The sequence below is a fragment of the Mustela nigripes genome, chromosome 4 (genome assembly GCF_022355385.1).
Source record: "Mustela nigripes isolate SB6536 chromosome 4, MUSNIG.SB6536, whole genome shotgun sequence".
In the NCBI taxonomy this organism is placed as follows: Eukaryota; Metazoa; Chordata; class Mammalia; order Carnivora; family Mustelidae; genus Mustela; species Mustela nigripes.
Genome location: NC_081560.1, coordinates 178,279,642 through 178,298,787, shown reverse-complemented (window position 1 = coordinate 178,298,787; position 19,146 = coordinate 178,279,642). Strand labels below are relative to the sequence as shown.

Sequence of the window (19,146 nt, the reverse complement as noted above, 5' to 3'; positions counted from 1 at the left end):
ATGTCACATATATCAGGGATGATAATGTTCAGAACATCTTGTCTTTCCTTATTTTTTCTGGCTTAATCCACTGAGCCACCCAGGTGCCCCCAAACAGCTTATTTAAACAACCGTCCCTATGGCCAGGGAAGCCCATCGTTCACCTTTTGAGCCTTTTCCTGTTTAAAGAACTTAAAATAGCCTGGATAGCACTTGGCGGTGTGCTTAGAACCTTCCCAACACGTGTCACCACTCACCTGCCTTGAAAGCCCAATGCAGACCTGCAAGGAAATACAACACGATTAAAGACAAAACAAAACCCACTGTTTCACTTAGGCCTCATGCAGAGATGTTGTGTTTTGAAAAAAAAAATTTTACTAGACATATTTAACACTGCTGAACTGTAGGCTTAAAAAAATGTTCATGTGGTCAATTTTATGTTATGGGTTACTGTCTCCATTAGAAATGAAAAAAAAAAAATTAAAGGGCAAAAAATAAAAAAAAAGTTTACTGACTGATCATAGAGGGAGTTAATTCCGTGACACGGTGGCTCCAACCCAAGGTATCTACAGAAACAGAGGAAATGAGATATCTATCAGAAGAAACAAATCAGCAGCCTGTTAATCTGAAACCTGTCCCCAGAACCGACTCAGATGCAGACGCGTGTTGGTGTGAGTTTAGGTTTGATTTCAGAGTTGTGTGGTGCGTGTGGCGACCAGAGGGGAGCGGTAGGAAGGAACAAGCTTTATCAGAGGCCTTCTCGGGTGAGCTCCTCCTATGTGTTCTCACTCTCCCCAGAAATACAGAGCATTAGTTCTATTCTCCCCATTTTACAGATGGGAATACTGAGTCTGAGAATTATTCTAGAGTCGTATCTTGTCTGCATGGATTTGGAGTGAATCTCTGGTGCTTCTGCCCCTCCTCATTATCCGATGTGGTTGAACTTGAACCAAAAGCTAAAAAGCAGCATGGTTCTTGCTTAGTTGTTTGTATCCCTCCCGTCCTGCCGGGAGGACTCCTCTGAGGTTCTGGCATTGCCATAAGGCAGGGGACAGGGACAACTCTGACAACAACTGCCACCAGGTGTTATGCAGAACTGTGAGCCAGGCCCTGTTCTAGATACAAACCACATGTGACAATTTGGTGAAGACCTTGGTCTTGAGGGTTAAGATATCCCTGGGTCTGGTCCAAATCTTGGCTCTGCCACTTCGTAGCTGTGCAGCCGTCAGAAGGTACTGCGCGTAGCTAGGACTCAGGCTCCCGTCTGCAGGAAAGGTGCGCCGTTATCAGCCCTTCCTAGTGAGATCCTGGGACTCATGGAGGTGAGGTATGCAAAGTGCTAGGTGAGGTTGTCACAGAGTAACCTCCCAGGAAATGTAGCTCTCAGAAAATTATCACCCCTCCCAACAACAGTGTGAGCTAGGTATTATTATCCCCATTGTGCAGATGAGGAAACTGAGGTCTGGGAGCCTGTCAGGTATCCTGTCACATGACTCAGAAGTAGCCGAAGGCCTGTGACCTGCTTGCCTCCTGCCTGCAGTCACGTTCAGTGAGTGAAAGGAGTTTAGACTCCCAGCTTGCGGAATATTTGGGAAGCAGACCCTTGCTCTTTGACATGGGTAAGTTCAGCAGGCTGTAGGGTAGATGGCCCAAGAGTTCACAGCCAGGAAGCCTGGAATTCTCCGTGAAGCTGTAGGAGGACCAGCTGTGTCCACTTGACCTGCTGCATTTCCCTTGGCTATAGGAGCTGAGTGACCAGGCGGGGTCGGAGTTCGAGAACTCTGACGTCAGATGGGTCATCACGGTGCCCGCCATTTGGAAGCAGCCCGCCAAGCAGTTCATGAGACAAGCTGCCTATCAGGTGAGTGAGGGGACGGGGCAGGTGGTAGCCCAGGGTGCCCATGGGGGTGACTGTCACCTCACTCAGGTGTCCCCAGCCCTCATAGGCCTCCCTGGGAGGCAGGGAGGGGTCTCCCACAGGCCGGGGACATGAAACCTTCCTTTTGGGGGAAAAGAGAGGGTCTGGCCCTCCGGGGTTGGGCCCACAGGGGCTGGGCCGGGCACAATTTTCATTCTGGCTTTACATATTCTATCCTGTAGATTCCCCAGGGCTAGGATTTCAAACTGGGGTACAGGGACATTTCTCCATGGGTGAACGGAACCTCAGGAAAAGGTTTGGGCAATAATAATGTTTGAAGAAGAAAGGAACAAAGAGAAAGCCGATGGCCATGCACCAAGCACATCAGCTTGGTGTGGAGGTTGAGATCTGCACATGTACAGCTGGGACAGGAGGGAAATAGGCTGGTCTGTACGTTTCACCTCGTAGCAACACGGGAGCACACACGGTCGGGGTGGTGAGGCCTCCAGACCTGCGCGGTGCAGACACCTGGAGGGGCAGTGGCATGGCCAAGGAATGTGTCAGTCAGTGTGGCGCCATGGATAGAACATTCTAGTGCCAATGGCCAGCTCATCCCTCTTGGGTGCTGGGGGCATCCCTGGTACCGTGAACCCTCATGGCCACCAAGCCTCACACTGTCCGCAGGCCACATGTGCCACGACGGGGCTTCCCCAAGGGTTTGACTTCATGGCAAGAATGGCCGGCTGTGCTGACCTGCTGTTCTGAACCCCAGGTCCGAGATGGCTCCCTTGGGCTAATGAAAGCCCACCCTGGGGCCTTGGTCCCCTCTGTGTAATGAGAGTCCGTTTCCAGAGCCTTCAACCTGAGCTGGGTTGCGGCATGTCACCAACGTAATAGATGTTCCCTTGCGCCCTCCCCACCCCGCTCCCAGGGCACATGTCTCTGATGTTGAGTTTGTAGCCGTAGGTATCAATTGCCTTTCAAAACACCCACCGGAGCAACCCTGAGCACCAAATGCAGCAAACTGGCCTCGGGTACCTTGGTGTCACGAATTGTACTCACCGCTTGGAGCTTCACTCCAGGTGACAGGCAGAGTTCCAGGGAGAGCCATGTCTCTGCCCACCCCCGCCTCCTCCTCCCTACCTTCTCCTCTCCCCTTCCCTGCCGCAGGCTCTCTGCGCTCCCCTTCAGCGTGAGAATCTGGCTCAGTCGAGTATCTGCCAAAAATAGATTTGTTTTTATAGGGATGAAGGAAGAGGGTAAGTTCCAGAAAGAGGCAACTTCTTTAAAATGGAAGAAACCCAAATGTAGTCTCGCTGTCCGCAGAAGCCCGGGGCGCCCTGGAGCTTGTCCACAGTGTCGGCCTTCAGGCAGCACCCCAAAGACGGGATGCCGGGACATGGCTGTCTACGAAGATACAGCCAATGTTCTGAGTCTGCACAGGAAGGAGACTCAGGACTCATGGCTTTCACTCTTGCTTTCCCACAGGAAAACTACAGCAACAAACATGTGGCCCGGAAAAGGGTCAGTTCTTATTTTTAGCCTGAAACAGAACGAGGCGCAGGGACTGGGAGATGTGTCAGGGCTGCTCGAGCCTTGGGCGGGCTCTTCCAAGGACTGCCTCTTGGAGCAGTGGGGCCTGGTGGGGAGGCGCCTCATACTTCGGGTGAGGAAAAAACCAGGCAGTTGGGGGTGTGTGCCCTCTGGGGTTTGGCAAAACCAAAATGGCACCTCAGAGGGATGAACGTAACCAGCATTTATGGATGTGGGGACTTCTCTTTCTGAACTCCAGAGATGACTCTGCAGACTGGGCTGTCCTTCAGATGCTGGGCAACTTCTGATGGGTGCGGACTTTGTGAGCTTAAATTCTGGCCCTTTGTAATTCTGATTTGATACTTGTGTCCAGTTTAGTCACCAAATGGCTTTCAAGATGGCAGGGGCCATTCAATCATTCTTTGTTTACTCATTCATTTATTCAAACTCATCCATTACTCATGCATGTACTCATGTGTACTCATTCATTTATTCACTAAACAAACCCATACCGGAGACTTCTGGGTGCTGGGACATGGTTGGTGCTGGATTCGTATCCTGTGTAATCTGTGTAAGTCTCAGGTTGCTCACAGCTGAGTGGTTCACTGCAGCCTTTTGTACTTCAGGGAGAGGGGCGGAGGGGGTTATGGGGCACAACTGCTTTGCCAACTAGCTTGTGGTTATCTTTTAGCTTGTCCTCTGGAAGAGTCCCCATGACAAAATGGAAATGAAGCACAGCCAAAATTAGCATCTCTCTAGTTCTCTCTCCTCATCCTCCATTTAATTATACAGAAGAGAAATGTGTGCCTCTGATAGTTCATTTTATGTGTAAACTTGACTGGGCCAAGGGATACTGATATATCTGGTGAAACATCACTCCAAGTATTTGCTGTGAGGGTATTTTTGAATGAGATTAACATTTAAATTGACTGACTAAATAAAGCAGATTGCCCTCCCTAAGGTAGGTGGGCCTCATCCAATCAGTTGAGGGCCTGACTGGAATAAAAGGCTGAAACTCCCTAGAATAAGAGGAAATTCCTCCTGCCTGCCTGCCTCTAAACTGGAACATTGTTTTTCTCCTCCCTTTGGCCTCAAACTGAAACATTAGCTCTTCCTGGGTCTTGAGGTTGCCGGTAAGGGAATGATACCATCAGCTCTCATGGTTCCCCGGCTTACCAACTGTAGATCTTGGGACTTGTCAGTCTCCATAATGGTGTGAACCAATTCTTTATAGTAGATCTCTTTATGTGTTTACATATGTCTTACTAGTTCTGTCTCTCTGGAAAATGCTAATACAGAACCTGAGCAAAAAACCATAGTTCTTGGGTCAGCCAGCTTCTGAGATCTGAGGATACCCACCATCCCTTGCCCCCAAAGTGCTGTCCATCAACCTGGCTTCAGGAGGAAGAGCTTGAAGGATGAGGTAGGATGGAACTCCATCAGGGCAGCTGGGAAACTGGTCACATCTCCCCTGCTTGCATGCAGGAAATGGAGTCCTTTCTTCAGGCTCCTCGGTGGCCCCATGAGCCCGAGTGCATGGCACAGTCAGATGGGGGCTGATCTTTGTTCCTCCACTGGCCTGGTGGGGTTGGGGGAAGAGGCCTGGATGCAGAACAAGAGATGAGGCTCTGGGCAGCATCTCAGAAGAAACAGGCCAGGAGGGGATGGTTCCGGAGCACTTCACGGGAACAGTTTTATCTGTGAAACTCCTCTTGTGTCAAATCCTTGTTGAAAAAGTAGGTTCAGTCTCTATGTTTTATAATTCACTACTAAGAACCCCATTAGACCCTCCAGGAGCATTCACTGAACAGATCGTAGCAGGAAGAACGGCTGATCCTCTTCCGAGGCCTTCAGGAAAGACCTAGAATGGGAGACAGTTCCAACTGGGACTTGAGGGATAGTCATAGTGGACGGGGTCTAGTTGATTTTTAAAGGCATTTTGGCAAAAATGTATAACCCTCATGGATTCTGGAAACCTGTCAAATAAAAGACATTCCATTACATAGGATGATCTCATTTAACGTGGAGTTACACTTTGCACTGCTGTGGAAAGGAATCACATCGGAGAGAAAAACAACAGCCACAGTGGAAGGTTGTCATTCAGCGTTTTGGAGACAAGGGCCAGGACGTCACAGAAGGAAGGCTGGCAGGGGTACGGTGGGGGGGAGGGTTCATTCTCTCCACAGCTGCCGCCAAGCACCCACTGTGTGCCGCCCTCGGAAAGTGTAGCATCTTGCAGGAGTGGCTCGGTATGTCTGCATGATCTGGAGTTGGAGACAGAATAGGCTAAGTGCTTGGCTGGCAGGGTCCAGCGGACAGAGAGCTTGCGTGGAACAGCAGCTGCGAGGTACCAGCTTCAGAGGCAGAATTCACCAAAGCAGCAAGCGCTCCCCTGCTCTGGTGGACCCAGGCCTGATCCCGGGACACCTGACAGCTGCCAGGCTGTGGGCCTCTGCTGAGAAGGACTGCAAGTGTTTATGCAGGAAGAAAGCCTACCCTTCCAGGCACAGGGCCCTTCTGCCCAGAGATAAAGACATCTGGGTTTTTGAGCATCTGGCAGATTCTTTTGCATTTCCTCCTCCTCTTGGAGTCCAGAAGCAGCTCTGGGGCCCATCCTAGGGAGTGGGAACCTGGCAGAGCCAGCTGCCTCCTCTTGCCTCTACCCTTCAGCTCTCTGCTGTGGCCTCCATGGGAGTGCTATTGGGACATGGCCCCTCACCCTCTCTGGGGAGCAGGTTGGCGGCTGGTTCAAGCAGAGGAGTGTGGTTACTTTGTCCTGGCCTCTCACGGATCTTACCCCCCACCCCCCGCCCATGCTGGTTCAAAGTCCTCTGCACCTCCATTCCCCTTCTGCATCCTCTCCTGGGTACCATGAGGAACCCTCCGTGGAAATGGGTCAAAGCTTTTACTGTGGGGCCGAGGCCAACGCGGCTGGGGGGGGACAGATGAAACGCCTCCCTGGAGGGGCGCGGCCATGCTGTTTGGGGCATTCTGGGGCAGCCTCTGTGTCTTTCATGTCTTGAGGATGTGGAGCCTCCCGGGGGGAAGCTGGATTGTGTAAGTCACATACTGGGGACCCTTGGGCGCCTCAAGTTGTGTAGCTGTACTCCATGTTTTTCACTTCTCTGGACTTCTTGATTTGGTTTTCTGTATAAATACTTCAGAGCTGTGTTTTGTTTTTTTTTTTTTTTTTTTTTTAAAGATTTATTTATTTGAGGGGTGGGGAGGAGGAGCAGAAAGAGGGGGAAAGAGAGAATCTCAAGCAGACTCCCCGCTGAGCACAGAGCCCGATGCGGGTCTCACGACCCTGAGACCAGGACTTGGGCTGAAACCAAGAGTCAGACACAATGGACAGAGCCACGCCAGAGCCCTGATCTGTCACGTCTGCCTCAGAGTGGCTGCTCACCGTCTCGGGGAAGGTGTGGGGAGGGACGAAGCCAGTTATTATTTTCTAATGTTCACCGCCACTCCCCCCCCAACGCCAGGTCCAGGCCCCCCGGTGCTCCTCCCTGGAGGAGGGAGACTGCCTGGGGAGTGGACATCCCAGGGGGACACAGGGCAGTAGTGAGCCTTCTCCTCCCTTCCCACCGGCCCTGGGCACGGCCCCGGCGCTCTGCTCTCCTCACCCCTCCTCCCAGGCCATTTTCCCTTCTGAGCTTCGGAAGACCACCGTAAACATGTCGGCCTGGTGGTTTCTTGGCAGCTAGTTTTTCCTTCTCCCTCACCCCGTTTTCTGGAAAGCTGGACCTGTTAGCTTCTATTCTAGGAAGCCCACAAAGGTGGAAAAGTCAGTCTTGGAGAGCGGGTCCTTTAGAGGGGGGCTGCTTTTGGTTTTACTTTGGATTTCTTCTGGGATCCTGGGGCTTAAGACTCAGAAGTTTCATCTTGCCTGGCGACACTTAGGTCTGTAAGCCTTGTTCCGTCATTGGGCGCTGCAGCTGTCTTGGTGCCAAGGAAGTCTAACGTGACCCTGAGGGAGACCGGGGGAGGAGGACTTTGAGTCCCTGGGGTCGGGAGTACTGGGAGATCTTCTTCTGCATCTGGGTCAGGGGCCTGTTGGTGGGCAGCAGGCTCCCTTCCACACGGAGACCAAACCGATGGACAGAGATGCCGCCGTGTGGTCGGCTAACGGCGGAGGGCGCAGAGCAGTAAGGAAGCAGTTTTCCTGCCGACGGTGTGGGCTTTGTGAAGTCGGTCTTCCAGAAGGGCTTCGACTGCTTGGGAGGCATCTGCTGTCGGCAGCGGGGAGAGCGAAGTCACCTGCCTGCCAGTGGTTTCTCATTAAGACACAGTTAACTGGTTCATTTGGGGCATGGTTGTTGCAGAAAATTGATGCACGCACTTAGAGGCGACGTACCATCTGTGCTGTCCCGGTAACTGGGTACAGAGATTCTACCTTGAAACCAGCAGAAGGAGGATCCTTAGGGACACCCCGGGAGTTTCGTCCAAGTCGAAAGGCCTGGGTCCCACCCTGGTAGCTGGAGTCAATGAAAGCAGGAGAACAAAGAACCAATTAAAGAGCTGGTCTGCGAGGTTAAGACTGGGTCTGGGCTCGCTCAGCCCCATCCACTTGCCACATACATGCACTGGAGCCTAAGACTGTCCGAGTTTCAGCCCTGAGAGCCCATGTTCCAGGAATCCCGGGACTGTTGGTCACCCTACTTCTCTAAGCCTGGCTTTCTTTCTCCATAAAGTGAAGGAGTTGAGTAAAAGGCCAAGAAGGGCCTTTGCATTTCTAATACTCTAACCGGAACCCTCCCGCTCCCTTGTCCAACAACAGAACCTTCTAAGCCCCTTCCATCTGTGACTCTAGGCTAGCTCCTTCTGGGCAGAGGTCACCGTGCACGTGTGACATTAGGCAGACGGTTCACCCCCAGTCTACAAGCTGAGTCCACTAGCCCTTGTAGAATCGAGTCTCCTCCAAAGTGGGTGAGGTCCGAGGGCAGCACCCCGAGGTTCCCTAGGGAGCAGCAACAGAGACCGCAAACACAGTGGTGAGACACAGCATGTCTCTGTCCCGTCATGCTGGTGACCTGGAAACCCTTGAGGCTTGAATGGCTTCAGGGAGTGAGGCCTCGTGCTTCAGTTCAAGGCCATGGGAGGTGGGCAGGGACCTGGCAGAGGCCACGCCAGGCTTGTGTCTCCGAGCGCCCTCTGTGGGGCGGTCCTGGAGTGTCCTGGCCAACTCCCATCACAGGGATTGTGATTAGAACAAGCCAGATGTCAGAGCAGAAGTGTGTCTGCCATTAAAAGGGTAACAGCTTTGAATAAAATAACTGCCAGCTGCCTTCTGACCCATATTCTAGAAAGTGTGAGACTGTGTAATTCCAAGAGGGCTTTCTCCAGAGTCCGGGGCCCTCCTTGGTGTGCTGGAGGCACACTGGATTCCCAGACAGCCGAAGCCGATGCTTGTGTAGCTGAGGTCCAGCGATGGCCCATTGGCTTTGCAGGCCACCAAAGACGGGGTCTGCCCTTAGAGCCTTTGGCCCATTGTAACCAGAAAGAGACCACCTGATAGTTTTCAGAGTTTGGGGGCATCTCCCCCTTCATGCTGCTCAGTTCTGGGCTCAGGAAGTCCCAAATGAAAGAGGCCCAGGGCCCAGAGCCCTGCGTTTCCCAAAGGCACCCATACATTTTCTTTGCTCCTCCACCACGTTGGGGACCCAGGCTGGGGCCCAGCACCCTGTCACCCCGAGTGTAAGCCCTGCAGGGGAATTTCCCAGACAAACAGACTCTGAGTGTCCCTTCCTGGAGGGCGTCAGTCAGCGCAAGGTGTGTGAGTGTCCTCAGAGTGGTCCCGCCTCTGTCTTCCAGGCAGGCCTGGCCTCCCCGGAGAACGCGGAGCAGCTCATCATCGCCCTGGAGCCCGAGGCGGCCTCCATCTACTGCCGGAAGCTGCGGCTGCACCAGATGATCGAGCTGAGCAGCAAGGCCGCGGTCAACGGGTACAGCTCCGGCGACACAGTGGGAGCTGGGTTTGCACAGGGTACCTCTGCTCTCTCTCTCCCCTCCCGGCTCGCTCCCCTCCTGCCCCTGCATGGTTCTTGGCCCTGATTACCGAAAGGCCCTTAGCACAGTAATGAAGAATCAAGATGCTCCCGGACAGGTCAGCTCTAAGCACCTGTGTGCTGGCCCCCTGACCCAGCCTCCCCAGGGCACCCTCCGAAGCTCTGCGGTAGTTCCCCGGGGTCCTCACCTGCGCCTCTGGCAGGGGGAGGTGCTTGTCTCTAAGCACCTGGGGGTGGCCGCAGAGAGCAGCTCTTGAACTTACATGTCACTAGGCTCTTAATTTTTCTTGTTTATTAACGGATTCTTAATTGAATCCCACTTGCCCGTTATTAATTCCTCCATTAAGACTGTTGATTTACGGTTGACTCACTCATTAGGGCCGCATCGTGTATGATGAGCTCATTCTGGGTCTTAGCCATGAACCCGGCAGAGGTGAAAACACAGCTGATCAGAGCCGAGTCTTCCTGACCTGGCTGATGTGCATTTAGCTGCGAGAGGGGCACCGCCTGGGGGCTGGGATGCGAACTTCTCTTTAATACTTACCTGTGTGCAAGCTGGTCGCAGCGTTGGTCCGCAGATCTGACACCCTATGTCAGGGACAGAGCCACCAGCATGAGCGAGCACAGGCACTGAGAGGAGTGCTGTGGGTGCTGTTGCCGAAAGCCACCCATCCCGTGCCCATCCCATGCTCTCCCCCCATCCTGGAAGGCCCAGAGGAGGCGAGGGGGAGAGCATTAGCGAGAACTGCCGCCCCTGCTCCCCTCAACCCCCCAGCCTGGGTCCAAGTTCTCCTTGGTCCCAACACCTGAGGCCCGTCTCTGCTCCGCCCATGGCGCGGGGCCCTGGCTCCCCCTTCGCAAGGCCCTGCAACCTCTCCTCCAGAATTCTCCTCTTGCTCTCCACGCGGTCACTCTGGTGCCCCAGGCTGCGGGGGAGAGAGTGTGTGTGTGTGTGTGTGTGTGTGTGTGTGTGTGTAAATTCTAGCACCTCCCACCGGACTCTCCTGCAGCCAATGGGAGCCGCTGCCCTTCCACTGAGGGCGTGGTTTTGCCTTTTTTATTTTTGGCCATGCTTGGCCTGCCCCAAAGCAGGCAGAGGCTAGCCTTCCTGCCAACTAAATCAAAGGTATTAACATTTTAAATACTCATGATGACATTTATTTACATTTTAATCAGAAAAGAGACTCAGGACTGACTGGGCTTTCCTGCCTTGCATGTGAGCTGATACTGGTTCTCTCTCTCTCTCTCTCTCTCTCTCACACACACACACACACACACTCACTCACACTCAGGTTGGAATTAGCTAATTGTAGCACAGCTCTTCATTTGTCCCAAGTGTAACACTCACGTTTGAAGGGGAAACTGTTTTCGAAAGCTAGCCTTCCCCAAGAGCTCAGTGTGGGGGTTCCTTTCCTTTAACTTTATTATTATTATTATTATGTTTAAAGATTTTATTTATTTATTGGACAGACAGAGATCACAAGTAGGCAGAGAGGCAGGCAGAGAGAAAGGGGGGAAAGCAGGCTCCCTGCTGAGCAGAGAGCCCGATGCGGGGCTCGATCCCAGGACCCTGGGATCATGACCTGAGCCGAAGGCAGAGGCTTTAACCCACTGAGCCACCCAGGCGCCCCTCTTTCCTTTAACTTATCCAGTCCACCTGCACACTGCTCCACGTCTGTGTCCTGTGCCTTGTGGAATTTGCTCTGGTCTTGTGCTCAGAAGGTCTCTTGGGTTTTTGAAATGCTCGCACTGCTGGCCGCCACCCCTCAGAGGGGCAGAGAAGTAGGAGTTCCGGCTCAGCCTTGTCTTGTAGTTATGGCCCGTCTCCCGGAAGGAGGGGGAGCTGCCTGGGGAGGCCTGGCAGAGCCCCTAACCAGAAGTCCCCTGGATGGCGTTGGGGCCCCGAGTGCCCCCTCCTCACTGTTCTCTGCCCTCTGCTGCTTCTCCATGATGGACGCCCAGTGGACACTCCTGAGGGGACTGGGGCTGGCCCTCTGCCCCCAGCACCACGGAGTTGCTCTCCACATTACTTTGCACCAAAAGGATTTCATAAGATCAGTAAAGGATCTGTGTTGTTTTGTTTTGTTTTTTATAATCTCGGGCTTAATTTGCCAGAAAACATGATTTTTGGTTGTTTTGTTTTGAGAGGTCAGAATATATTTATTAGTCTGGCTTGGCCATTTTTTAGTAAAAGACATCTAGATTATTTTAGCAAACCAAATGCTCACTGTGAGGTCTGCAGTAGAAGTTCATCCGGAACCAGTGCTGGGAACGGGAGAGAAGCCCTAAATTTGAGGATCCCTCCCAGGCTGGCAGAGACGCGAACCAGGATGACCTCACCACTGGACATCAGGGCCCGAAGGACTTCAGAGCTGACTGGCTCTCAGCATCCCAATCCCCAGAGAAGATGCAGTTTTGCAAACACGGTGCTCCTTGCTAGAAGAGGCTAGAGGGTCAAGGATCCTTAATTGGATAACCAGCCACAGACTGATTTGTAGGACAGTTCAAAGTCAGCAGCACCAGTTTAGGGACTAGAAAAATTGGTGGTGGGGGCGCGGGCAAGATTGTGGGATGGGGTTGCAGAGCAGTGGACAGAGCCTTTATCTGTAAAATTGGGGGTTGCTCTCAATTGTTCATTGTAGTGAACGTTTGTTGGGTACTGGCTCTCAGACTTGGTGTTTTGCCTTCCTTATCACCTACTGTGTGTGCCTGGCGTCGCACAGTGCTGAGACGAAATCAGAGAATTAGGCCCTGCTCTGCCTATGAGGAACTTAGGTCAAGTGTTATTTATTTATTTTTTTAAGATTTTATTTATTTATTTGACAGTCAGAGATCACATGTAGGCAGAGAGGCAGGCAGAGAGAGAGAGATGGAGAAGCAGGCTCCCTGCTGAGCAGAGAGCCCGATGTGGGGCTCCATCCCAGGACCCGGAGATCATGACCGGAGCCGAAGGCAGAGGCTTTAACCCACTGAGCCACCCAGGAGCCCCTCAAGTGTTATTATCCCCATTTTATGGATGTGGAAACTGAGCCCCGCTTAATCAAATTAATCACTTAATCAAATTAAGTGATTTGTCCCAACTGGGCACCTTAGCTGTGCCCCGATGATTTCCAGATACCCTCTCAGAGCACCTTGCTCATCTCTTAGCATTCGTGTTCTGCTTTTTTCACTGTAAATTGTTGAATCTCAAAGGCATGACGGTACACTGTCCCAGGGTGGACTTGGAGCTGCGAGACAGGGTGATGGGAACTGTAAACCCCTTAACCTCGTCTGACCAGGTTTCCTCCTCTAAACAGAAGGATGATGATTTGTGCCCTGTCTGCCTCCCAGGGCTGAGGTGGCCTGTGAGAGATGCAGTCACCCCATGCAAAGCGTCACAGCCACTAAGTGGCCTGAGCCACAGCCCTGTGGTTCCCCAGAGTTAGGAAAAAGGCCGCCAGGGCTTTGCTGGGTTCAGAGGGTCCGCCCTCTGGCTGAAGCGCCACCTTGCGGCTGAAGAGCAAACTGCCTGCGCCGGGGTCGGGAAATGGCTCCAGTCCCCTTTATCCAGGATCCAGATTAGGAAAACATACCCGACATTCCTTGCATCAGACAGAGTTCCTTGAGGTGAAGCTGTTTAACCAAGTGCACTGCTAGCTACTTGGCAGACAAGTACCTCCCTGGGACACCAAAGCCAGGAATCTGGTCGAATTATTAACCCCTTCCCCTCAAACAGTGTCCGGGGAGGAAGGGCTTCTTTGCCAAGGCAGCTGCCATGCAATGGATAGATGGAGGCTGGTGGAAATGGTCTGGCTTTGTGTTACCCGATGTCATATTTATGTAACCATTTTGGTCAAGTATTGCTAAATGTTCTGTCCTTAACCCTTCTCATGCTGTTGCCTCCACTGGCGGCTGATGACTGCCTGCTTTTTCATGCTTTCTTACCCGTCCTTTTCTTTTTGTCGGCCACTAGCTAAGGAACACATACGGCGTAATCGGCAGAGTCGGACCTTTTTGGTGGAGAATGTCATAGGAGAAATCTGGTCGGAGCTGGAGGAAGGTAGCGTCCTTGAATATCCTTTGCCCTTTGCTGGATTTGTTCTGTGTGCTGCCAGCAAAAATGTATTCCTGTTGGTTCCTTTGGCACTTGGGGAAAATGTTTGGAAGCAGGTGGTTTTAAAGACCACCTGCCCAAGGAGAGCTCTTTTGGAGCTATAATTCTGCATGTTATAAAACCATACAGACTCTTTAGAAGCGAAGTGGGAATTGGAATTGTCCAGCTCCGGATTAAGTCTTGTGTTAAACAGGAGGTCATTTTATGGTGTTATAACCTTGGCAGGGAGTTGTGTGCTTGTACATGCCAGGGATGCAGCGGCATGTGGCAGGAATGCTTCTGTCTTAAAGATCCCCTCATCCAGGTTCTTTATCGTCCCTGGTAACCGGCACTCCTGGGCAGACATCACTGCATTCTCTTCAGTCACACGCAACTTTGCTGTGCAGCTAATGTGCAAAGCCGTCGTGCTCCTGAGAAGTGTTGATGGGTGTTGGGCTGGGAATACCAAGATGGGGCTGACAAGCGGTCTGTGTAAAGGATGGCTGTCTTTGTCCCAGGCGACAAGTATGTGGTCGTGGACAGTGGCGGGGGCACCGTAGACCTGACCGTCCATCAGATACGGTTACCGGAGGGACACCTGAAAGAACTATATAAAGCAACAGGTGAGCCCCGGCATGGCTGATTTTCTCATTCCTGACAATTCTCTCATGTCAGATTTCTCTTGGTACTTCCTTCTCTTGGTTTGCTCCCGGCACGTGGGGTTCTAGGCCGAGAGGGTTCCTGTGTGGAACTGAGGAGCAAAACACAGTTAAACGTTCTCTAAAACACAAACCACCATAACTTGGGTTTTGGCATAAAATTCCTAGACACGGGAATTTTTTTTCTGAAAGTTCTGGAAGGATCTGATGGTCCCCTGATTGTCACCTGTGATTTCAAGCTATGATTAAGCTTTCTAGGGAGGTCGTGGGATACCTGATCTTGGATCAAAGTTGCCAAAGCAAGGCACAGGCTCTCTCCCTCAGTGGCGGAGGGCGGGGGGGGGGGATGAGTCATTAACAGATCTGGGGATCTAGGTGGGCCTACTGATTTTCAGTCCTTGTCTTAGATTTCTTTGGCGTTAATACTGTGATGCTCCTACTTAGTTATATGTATCCATTTTATTTAACATGAAGTAGTATTATGGGGCTCCCGACTGGCTCAGTCGGTAGAGCATGCGACTCTCCAGCTTGGGGTTCAACCCGTGTTGGGTATAGAGAGGACTTAAAAATAAAATCTTTAAAAAATAAAATAAAATGTAATGGCTTTTGAACAGCTTGTTGACAGGTAATTCTGTAGGAAAAAGTTTCTCCACCTGGTAGGAAAAGAACCCAAGGGTTTTAAAGCAGAAGTAAAAATTCAGAGCTGCAGTCTGTTGGCGAACTGGGTCTACGTCGCACTACTTGGAGTTTCCGAGAAGAACACAGGGTACGCAGTTGCCCAGAGTTTGGATTCAGTCTGGCAGTTTCTAACATGGGGGGCTCTCCTTTTGTTCCTGACCCAGGTGGACCCTATGGATCCTTAGGAGTAGATTATGAGTTTGAAAAACTTCTGTGTAAAATATTCGGAGAGGATTTTATCGAACAATTCAAAATCAAGCGTCCGGCGGCCTGGGTTGACCTAATGATTGCATTTGAGTCTCGTAAAAGGGCAGCTGCCCCAGACCGAACTAACCCACTGAACATCACCCTGCCCTTCTCCTTCATCGACTACTACAAGAAGTTCCGAGGGCACAGCGTGGAGCACGCCTTGAGGAAGAGCAAGTGAGTTGGACTCACCAATGGCTTAAGCCATTCTAGAGGGTGGGTGGTGTTGATGGGAGGGAAGAAGCGGGGTGGGGGGGGTGTAGACTCTGCCTTCCAGTCCTAAGAGAAGCTGTTTGACCTAGGGCAAGTGACTCAGCTTCTCTGTTCTTAAGTTTTGCATCTGGAAAACGGAGATGATGGTTCCACTTACCTCGAAGGTTTGTCGTGAGGATGAAGTGAATTCATACCTTAGGCACTTAGCACAATGCCTGGGACCTGGAGAGTACTGTGTGTGTGTGTCAGCTTTTATTAGGTACTAATAATTAAGTTTTGTGAAAGCAGGGAATTTTGTGGGTTCTGGTCCCTGCTGTATCCCCAGTATCTGCACCAGAATCTGGTACAGACATAGCAGGTTCTCCGTAAATTTTTGTTGAACGAATCCCGTGGGATTCCGGGTTTCCTGTTACTCTGAGTCCCTTGGCTGCAGGCAAGTGTTTGTCGTTCAGCTTGTTGCAAAAATGAACATTTGGAAGCTGTTTTAAAGCTGAATTACAAAATTAATAGACAAAAATTGTAAGTTTCTCAAAGTCTTTTTAGAGTGAAAAATTTCAAACATTTCTTGTGCAAAATGAGCCTTCATGATTCAGCTTCAACAGCTGTCAGTTTCCAGCTAACCTAAATCCTTGTGTACGCATTTTTTTTTTTTTAAAGATTTTATTTATTTATTTGACAGACAGAGATCACAAGTAGGCAGAGAGGCAGGCAGAGAGAGAGAGAGAGAGAGGAGGAAGCAGGCTCTCCACGGAGCAGACAGCCCAATGCGGGGCTCGATCTCAGGACCCTGGGATCATGACCTGAGCTGAAGGCAGAGGCTTTAACCCACTGAGCCACCCAGGCGCCCCTTGTGTACGCATTTTAAAGCAAATCTGACCATCATCTAACCCATAAATATGTCGGAACGTATCTCTAAGGGAGGTAATGTTAAAATCATAGCCCTGACACTATTATCATGATCACACTTAAAACAAGCCATTCTTCTATATCCTCAAATACCCAGTTAACATTAAAATTTCTCCCATTGTCTTCTAATTTTCTTCAGTTTGCGTTAATATCCAAAAGATGGCTATACATAGCAATTCTCTGATATGCCCTTCACTCCCTTTAATATGGAGGTTCCCCCTCTTGTTTTTTCCTGATGGTTTATTAAGTGATAAAGCTGATTGTCCCATAGTGTTTCCTCCAGTCGGGGGTTTTTGCTCAGTGCACGCCCACATCACATGTTTGGCCTCCTGGTATTTTTTTTTTTTTTAATTTTTTAAATTAATTAATTAATTAATTTATTTATTTATTACAAATTGGCAGGTTGAGCTGGAGATTTGGTCAGACTCAAGTTTGCTCAGTGGTTTTGCTTGCCCTGACTTTCACATAGGAAAGACAAGATATAGGCTTGGTTCTTTCCTTTCATTTATAAATTTTTTGTTAAAAAATACTGGGTTGATTTCCTACCATTCTCCTGAGTGACAAATGCATTTTCTTTTTTGTGTGGGGACACAAGCGGAGTAGCGTTAAGATTTCATGGATTTAGGCATAGTTGATGTATATGAAACTAGGGCAGTTTTATCCCAATGGATAGTCAGAATGCCCCATCTTGGCCAGTAGGAGCCCTTCAAGTTGGCTTCTGTGTCCCATTGATTCAATGTGTTGGTCTTCTGGTCTTCTGGTCGGACTTCCAGTTAGAAAAGACGCTCCTGGCTCATCTTGTATATTCCGCATCCCAGACCGGCAATCGGCCATTTCTCTAAGAAGCCTGGGTTCTGTTTAAAAGAGACAAAGCTGATGTGATTTTAGGTCTTCTTGCCCTTGGAGCAGGGTCCTGGCCAGACTCATACTATGCTCATGTTCTCTCTGTCCACCAGCCACCCCCACAGAGGCCCGTCTCTGTGCACCTAGACTGGGTATTGTTCAAGTTGAATCTCAAGTCTGCTCCCATAGTTCTGGGGCCTGTCAGCTCTCCTTCGGGGAAGACTGGCCACAACCAGCCACCGGCTCATTCTACACCATCCCACACTGTCCTACGGCCGAGGCCACAGGAAGGCTGCCTGGTCAGGGAGCCCGGCAGCGTCTCGACTGTGATTCTAGGAAGCAGCTGATGCATGCTTTGCTTTACGGACAGAGACCCCATTCTCTTGGCCTCTTTGAACTTGAGAAAGGGCTGGTATGTGCTGTAACAAACAGTCTCTGGCATTTCTTTAGTGCCAGAAAGTTTCCAAAGTGTTTTCACAGATGTGGCATTGAACTTCATCTTCACAACAACCCCTGTGAGGGGGGGTAAGACAAGTTGTATTACCCTTGATTTCCAGACCAGAGACTAGGGCTCAGAGCAAAGGCAACCCAACTTGCCCCCAAAGTCCCATAACCTCTGGGTGGCGGAGGCCGTCCTGGAGCCCAGCGATCCTGACTCCCAGTCCAGTGCTCTTTCTGTTCCATGGCATTGCTTTGGATGTTCTGCGCCTTTGACGGAGAAGGGAGCATCCCGGTAGGCTTGGGCTCATCACTGTCATGGGACAGGTGCCTGCGGGGCTGAAGGGAATGGACCTGAGCCCCAGGCTCATGGTCTCATGCAGCACAGTGGACGCACCCCATGAGCCTTTAATGGACTCGAATCGGACTATTGCTCAATTAAAACGTGTTGTCATTCAAACGAGAAAGACCCCTTTCATTCTTTCCCTATCTTTTGCACTGGACTTTGGCTTCCACCACCCCAAGGGACATGGAAGAGGCTGAGTCTTAGCTTTTGCGCAACTAAGGGTCCAGGTTCTGGCAGTTGAGGATATTTCCGGGGACTTTGGAGCCTTTCTGCTCCCTCTAGTGTGACAGCTCTTCTGACAGGGCCTGTCTCTGTGCACCTAGACTGGGTATCGTTCACGCACTCACTGCTTATTTCTGTCTGTGCCACACCCCCGCAGTGTGGATTTTGTGAAGTGGTCCTCACAAGGGATGCTGAGGATGAGTCCAGATGCCATGAACGCTCTTTTTAAGCCAACCATTGACAGCATCATTGAGCATCTCCGTAAGTATCAGCCAGTGCTCGGCCACTCAATGGGGCAGACCCAGGAAGGGGGACGGACTTTTCTAGCATCACTAGCTAGTGTGTGTGAAGTCAGGTTGGCAGGGGCTCTGGGACTGCGAGGCACAGGTTGGGGCCTGGGCAGGAGCAGACGGGGCCTGGGTATGTGTGTGGGAGCCTGGAGACAGGCTTTCCAGATGCTTCTCCGCAGGCACTATAAAGCAGCCCAGAGCCTGTCTTCACCTTGGCCTTGAGTTTGACTTCAAAAGTCAGGGTGCTGGGAGCTCAGCAGCATTATTCTCCTGGAGTGACAGGGCCTAGGGAATGGATTGTCTTTGCTTGGTCGGGATGCCTTAGGATCTGTAATCTTTGCTGGGGAGGAGGACCAGTCATGTGGGCATGGAAAGGTCTCCCACAAGGGGGCAAACATTCTGGCCCTGTGGTCACTGTTTTACCTCCATGGCCCTCTCTTGGGGACACGCAGGAGACTCACTGGGGACCTTTTTAAATATCCCAGCGCCCCCTCCACTTCCTACCCCACACCTACCAAATCAAACCCCTTTGAAAACCAAAGGATGATTTTTAGAACACCCTTCCATGACTGCCTTCAGAGGACCCCAGGCGGGGAGAATGTTGGGAGTCTTCATCGATGCCTAAAAAACCGTCACTATCTCGCCATAAAAATGAGTTTCTACTTATCAGCAGCTTTGGTTGTTATTCCTGAACGTCCTGGTGTGCAAACCCCAGACCAGCTCTACAAAGCTTCAGTCCCATCAGCTCAGCCATATCTGTCCCGGGGGGGGGGGGGGGGGGGGGGGGGGGGGGGGTGTTTTGCCCCCCCCGCCGGGGGGCCCCCCGGCCCCCGCCGGCGCGGCGGGGGGGCGTGG

At 51.3% G+C, this 19,146-nt stretch overlaps 1 protein-coding gene across 3 annotated transcripts in view; it reads left to right on the top strand.

Annotated features, from left to right (window-relative positions):
* Window positions 1–19,146, top strand: part of HSPA12A (heat shock protein family A (Hsp70) member 12A) — a 147,757-nt gene that overhangs the window by 127,021 nt on the left and 1,590 nt on the right. For all 3 annotated transcript variants that reach the window (XM_059398671.1, XM_059398670.1, XM_059398672.1), the window contains 6 exons: window positions 1,724–1,840; window positions 9,185–9,356; window positions 13,331–13,417; window positions 13,969–14,073; window positions 14,952–15,210; window positions 18,159–18,262. In XM_059398671.1, the coding sequence (XP_059254654.1) occupies window positions 1,724–1,840; window positions 9,185–9,356; window positions 13,331–13,417; window positions 13,969–14,073; window positions 14,952–15,210; window positions 18,159–18,262 (844 nt within the window). The remainder of the gene's footprint in view (window positions 1–1,723; window positions 1,841–9,184; window positions 9,357–13,330; window positions 13,418–13,968; window positions 14,074–14,951; window positions 15,211–18,158; window positions 18,263–19,146) is intronic.